The sequence below is a fragment of the Triticum dicoccoides genome, chromosome 5A (genome assembly GCF_002162155.2).
Source record: "Triticum dicoccoides isolate Atlit2015 ecotype Zavitan chromosome 5A, WEW_v2.0, whole genome shotgun sequence".
NCBI lineage: Eukaryota > Viridiplantae > Streptophyta > Magnoliopsida > Poales > Poaceae > Triticum > Triticum dicoccoides.
Genome location: NC_041388.1, coordinates 543,041,126 through 543,047,464, shown reverse-complemented (window position 1 = coordinate 543,047,464; position 6,339 = coordinate 543,041,126). Strand labels below are relative to the sequence as shown.

Sequence of the window (6,339 nt, the reverse complement as noted above, 5' to 3'; positions counted from 1 at the left end):
AAACCCCAGGCACAGAAATGCTGACGTGTGGATGCCTATTGGTTCCGGTTGATGCCACCAACCGGGACCAAAGGGTCTCCTACCTGGGCTCTGCGCACTGCCCACGTGGAGGCCCATCAGTCCCGGTTCTGTTCCTGAACCGGGACTAAAGGGTCGGGGCATTAGTACCGACACTTTAGTCCCGGTTCAGGAACCGGGACTAAAGGCCCTTACGGACCGGGACTATAGGCCCTTTTTCTATCAGTGCAATGGCATGAATAAGGCTAATTGGGCGAAAGTCAGAGATACTTTCCACGCCATCCTTTTTTGGTATGAGCGTGATGTTTGCTGAATTGAGCCAATGAAGATTGGAAGTGTGCAAGTTTGAGAAGTGGGTGACCGCACGCAAAATATCCTCCTTAATAATCTCCCAACAGACCTTGAAGACAAGAGCATACGCATGTCTACGTCTATCGCCTGGGCTGGCACTTTCCAAATAATACATGCATAGAAAAAACCATGCACCCATGGGCATGCATTGCTCCATGCATACATATTCTCCGGAACCCAACACTTGTAAAACAACGACACGTGCTGCCCAACACTTGTACCACCCAAACCCTTCTTCATTTGCCGCTGCATCACAAGATGAGCATGCCTCCTGGGCCTCTCCCCTTCCTCCTGATTTCGCCCATCTTGCAATGAAATCTCCGGTCGTGGAACTAATATGGATCAACTCAAGAGACAGACAACTGGCGCGTGGCACCTTCTTTCCCGCTGCATCCCAGTCCTATCACAAATACACATGGCCGGCCCCAGCCATCTCTGTCTATGTGTGTGAGTCCCCAATTTGATCTCTGAGAGAGAACCGCTAGACTGTGTAATAAACCTTTCTAGTTTGCATTATAAAGGGAGAAAGTTCTCCCATGTTGTGCCAATATGACCAATAGGATACGATCTCTGTTATTGCCCAAGTGCTTCTAGAAATGAAAATGCAAGAGCATGCATATGTGAGTGGTCGTGGTGATGGATTGTGGCCAGTTAAGTCGCTATATATGGTTGTGGAACCCTCGGTCCAAGTACATTACATGTGTGCCCCTAAATACACTGATAGGTGGTAGCGACCTTTCATCAATCAATCTATAAAAAGACGACCTCAACGGCTCAACCGGCCTGGCTGGCTAGCCAGTGAAGAACATGGCAAAATGTATACTCTCAACTTCTTGACTCATACCCCCTACGTTCCTAAATATAAGATGTTGGGGGAGTTCAGTTTACACTCCCCCAACGTTTTATATTTAGGAATGAAAGGAGTATTCAACATCTATATGATAGAAAAACCTATCATTGTTTGTCTCCACACAGGTGATTCCAGGAAACGTACTTACATAGGAATGTAATTGACTACTGAATGGATGATCATCATGTGAAATGGACTACTGTATGGATGATCATCATGTGAAATGGAGATGTCGTACCTGACAACTCCTTAGTATGGAAAATCTTGCAAAAAAAACCTAGCAGTTTATAGAGACTTAGATTGTGTGTGTGTGTGTGCGCGCGCGCGCCCACGCACACACGCGCGCGCACACGAACACACGCATGCACACACCAACATCTAATGAGCACACTGCTTTGTGAGAGAGAGGTCCGAGGCAGCTGACCGAGAACCCTAGGTGCCTCTCGTCGCCTACCCTTCTTGCCGCCCCCATGGCTCGACACCGGGGAGGTTTTGATCAAGGCGGCCTGCTGAGGAGGTGTTCGAGGGCTACTGTGGATGTCGAAGGAAATAAAAGCTCGACTGATGACCTACCTTTAGGTGTTGCTCGGCAGTAATGTTATCATATAAGAGGGCATCAGTGCATGGTTCTGGACGGCGATGAGCTCCTCAGACCAGATCCTGTGTGCAACAACGTGGGAAATTTGCTTCAGGTTTTCTTCACAGAGTCTTCATGTTTGGTTTGGGATGGCTAGGCGGCCACCCCCTACGCCGGTAGGAATAATATCGGCCACGGCTACCTCATTCAGTGGATAAGCTTATCACTGACGAAGGGCGTATGGAGCTGTGTCTTCCACAGGTCTTTCGAGATCTGATCAGTTTAGGTTTTGGTAGTTCCGTTCGGATTTGGCTGACTTTCATGGTCTTCAGAGTTTCTACATGCCCTTATTGGCATTTTCTTCTCCGAGGCGGTGATTTGCCTCACAAATCGCATATGTCGGCATCTCCTGGTCTATACCGACGATCCGACCACTGCTACTACAAGTCCCTAGGTTTAAAAAAATTGCTCCGTCGAGGCGGAGGCCCTGAAACGGCATCAAACTATGTTCACGGTGCGCCGGCAGTGGATGCAGGAGAAAGAAGAATTTTGGCACTCCTATGGATTTGAATGTAATTTTATTTTTCTGTAAGGGTGTTTTTGTAAGGATGTGTGATACTTAATATATAGTCCTAGGCCTTGTCGCAAAAAAAACTGCTAAGGATGCTACAACTGCTCTGAAATCAATAAGTAGCTACTATTTTATGTTTTTTAATGCTAGCTTTCATCCTAAGATAAGATTAGGAATGGCTAATCAGAATTAGAGAGGGAGATTTCAAGTTAGTTCTTAAGGGCCAATTCTACTATCTGCATGCTTTAATCAGCAAGGTTTCCAAACACCACCATACCGGTTCATGCCCAGGAAAACTAAAGCTACAAACACATCTAATTTTCTATTTACTGTCAAAAACGCTCTTATATTATGTGACGGATGGAGTATTTAATACTCATCTTTCTTCCAATAATTTGCAATAAACTGATGCCATACACTTATGGGGAAATCTACTGCATTCTTACATTGAAAGATCTGCATCAAATCATACGGCAGGCTACAACATTCAACCGTTGGACAGGTGGATGGCTCGGTGTCTGTTCCCAAAGTATAATTGACAAACAAGAAACTAAAACATCATTATTGGCTAGATAGATTGATACGTAGTTGGCAATAGTACCTACCTAGTTCACATATATATCCTCGTATATACCAAGGAAAAGCAAATCATTATTTTTCAGGTCCACAAGCAACCAGAAACGAGCGTGGTGCAATGTACGGCTCTGCCAAATTTGACATCCTTAGTAATCCTTAAAGAATGAGCACACACGAGCCTCCTTGTACACCTTCCCTGGCCTGCAGAAGTAGCCTTGCTCCGGAGCACAGTGCGAGTTGTTGGAGCAGACGCAGAGTCCTTCAATGGCACAACGCTTTTTGATGATGTTGGGACTTCCATTGATACCAAGAACCTTGTCAGTCCACTCATTGGAGAAGAGCCCCTCTGGATCGTACCTATCTTTCACCTTAAGAAACTCATGGACTTTTGGGTACTTCGCGATGGCACCATCGAAGGCGAAATTGCGGCTCTTACCCCAGTGCGGGATGCCGCCGTACTTACGCAGCGCCATTTGCTCGATCTCGTCCACCACATCGGCATGCGCACGCGGCATGCCTTCGGTGTGGCTCCGGTAATAGATGATGTCGACACCGATCGAGTCCTCCGGCTTGCCAAGATAAGCGGATGACGCCTTCACGTATCGTAGGAGCACGCCTATCCTGGCGTCGACAGAAGAACAAAACAAGTCCGGATTGAGGTTCCTGAGACGTTGCATGTCGGCGATGAATGCCGGTGCCTTGGACAGTGGGACACTAAAGCCGGAGTTGTCGAAGAAGGAGCCTCGGATACGCGGGTCCCAGGCGCAGGAAGTGAGGAGTCCATCCTCTGGGCTATTGAGACACGGGCCGGATGCCTGGATGCGGTGCTGGTACCCCACCACCGGATATCCCGTGAAGGAGACGCCGTCGTTGGTGAATATATTCAGCCGCTCCGACGCGGCCGCCTGCTGCTGCGCCGCCTCGCACCGGGCGGTGTCGGTGCCATTGTCCTGCAGCCGCTCTTCGGCGGCTCTTGCATCGATGAGCTCGCGCGTGGGGGTGGTGCGAAAAAGGGGCAAGTCGTAGAGGCCGTTGCCCGGGGTGGAGACGTCGACGCGGTCGTCCTGGCGGTAGATCACCTTGCCCTGGTGAGGCAGCCACGTTATGTCGCCGTATTCATGAAGATGACCCCACCGGGCTACCTGCTCTTGGAAGTCCGAGTCGTCGCGCTTCACCATCGTCACCGACCGCTTGAACAACGGCTGCATGGCCAGAGTCACATGAGAGATGACGCCGAGAACCCCAAGGGAGACCTTCGCCGCGTCCAGGTCCGGGTGGTCAGCCCCGAGCTCCCTCACCATGGCGAACCCCTCGCTCGCCGGCGCCGGAGTTACGATCCTCAGGCCGACCACGTACTCGTGCGCGCCGCCTCCCTTTCCCCACAGCGAGCTCCCGTGCGCTCCCGTGCTCAAGAGGCCCCCGATGGTGAGGCCGTGCCAGTACGGCGAGTGCGGCAGGGACAGCCCCGCGGCGGCAGCGGCCTCGACCAGGTCCCGGAGGAGCATGCCGCTCTCCACCGTCATGAGCCGCTTCGCTGCATCGACGCACACCGTCCGGTTGAGCCAAGCCGTGCTTATGATGGTGCCGTCGTCGCCGCCGGGGCACGCCAGCTTGGGAATGCTGTGGGAGTGCTTGGTGGCCACCCTCACCTTCTGTTTCGTGGACGCCACGGCTGCCACGGCCGCGACGAGCTCCTGCTCGGTCCGCGGGTAGGTGACCTTGGCCGCGCGGCAGATGGTGCGGTCCGTGAAGGAGCCGTACGTGTTGGTGATCGTGCAGTTGGACGTGCCATGCGTGCACATCACCGGGTCCGGCGGAGGGCTGCAGCCGGCGAGCTGGAGGAGGACTCCTAGCGAGAGAACCACCAGCAAGCTTTCCATTGCTCTTTTTTGCCCTAGTGACATTGATTTTTCTCTTGACTGGATACCTGTACTGCAGCCTGGGGTTGTAGCCAATAGAGACAAGCTAGGCCTTAAATAGGCATAAGGTCATGGTCTCGCGGCGTGGTGCATGCATGCATAACTTCGATCCTACTCAAGTTGGAGTCTGACTTCACTATATAAACCTTGCCCGTTTACGTGCGAATATGAGTTCAATATAAGTGAACCCACAGAGAAGCTAGCTGTGCGCAGACTAACGAATGGACGCAAGAGGTGCCATCTTAATTTTCTACATATATGCATGCGAGTTGTGTTTCTAAGGGCTAAAGGGCTTGTATCGCTAAAAACATTGTCAACAAGGTTATCCTCTAGGTTTGCTGTCTTTTTCTGGGTGGTTGTAGGTCAAGGCTTCGAACTCAAAGGAACAAAACGTTTAGTCTACTCTGTGTTAGCGTGATCGTGTGTTTTTTCATCCATCTAGCTGGAAAAAATATAAAAAGAAGGCATCCGCCCGGCTTTAGATTACTGGAGCCCTTAACAGTTGACATTACAACATCAAAATTACATGTATGCCACAAATTTCCATCACCCAGGTACAGGATTTTCCTAAGGGCCAAAGTGCTTGTATCGCCAAAAACTTCGCCACCAACGTTATCCTGTCTTTTCTGGGTGGTTGCAAGTCAAGGCCTCCAAGTCAAAGAAACAAAAAGCTCTATGATAGCATAATAGTGTGGTTTTCAATCCATCTGGCTGAAAGTTTGTTTTTTAGAAAGAAGGCATCTACCCAGCTTTAAATTAACAAATCCCTTAACAGTTGACACTACAATATCAAAACTACATATATGTCGCATAATTTGTTTAGCCGGATTTTCCTAATTAAAGCCAAAGGGCTTGTATCACTAAGAACTTCATCAACGACCTTATCCTCTAGGTTGGCTATCTTTTATGGGTGGTTGCAGGTCAATGCTTCGAAATCAAAAATCAAAAGGTCCAGTGAACTATGTGTTAGCATGATTGTGCGGTTTCCACCCATCTAGCTAAGAGCTTTTTTTTCAGAAAGAAGGCATACATCCGGCTTTAAATTAATGGCCCTTAACGGTTGATATTATAACATCAAAATTGCATGCATGTCACAAAGTTTCGTCGGCAGGGCTTTCCTAAGGGCGGCTAAAGGGCTTGTATCACCAAAACTTAGTCAACAATGGTATCCTCTAGGTTGGGTGTCTTTTCTAGGTGGTTACAGGTCAAGGCTTGGAAATTAAAGGAACAAAAATATTGAGTCAAATCTATGTTAGCATAATTATGTAGTTTTCCATCCATCTTGCATGCTAAAAGTCTATTTTTTAGGAAGAATGCATCAACCCGGCTTTAAATGAATGAAGTCGTTAACCTTGAGATTACAACATTGAAATTGCAGGTATGTCACAAAATTTTGTTAGCTGGATTTTCTTAAGGGCTTAAGGCTTGTAATTGTATCACTAGAAACTTCATCTACAATGTTATCCTCTAGGTCAGG

The 6,339-nt window shown here is 48.8% G+C and overlaps 1 protein-coding gene across 1 annotated transcript; it reads right to left on the bottom strand.

Moving 5' to 3' along the window:
- Positions 1-2,759: 2,759 nt before the first annotated feature.
- LOC119302670 (L-gulonolactone oxidase 2-like) lies at positions 2,760-4,867 on the bottom strand. The gene has a single exon (XM_037579716.1). The coding sequence runs from the start codon at positions 4,845-4,847 to the stop codon at positions 3,090-3,092; it is 1,758 nt and encodes a 585-aa protein (XP_037435613.1). The 5' UTR covers positions 4,848-4,867; the 3' UTR covers positions 2,760-3,089.
- Positions 4,868-6,339: the final 1,472 nt, after the last annotated feature.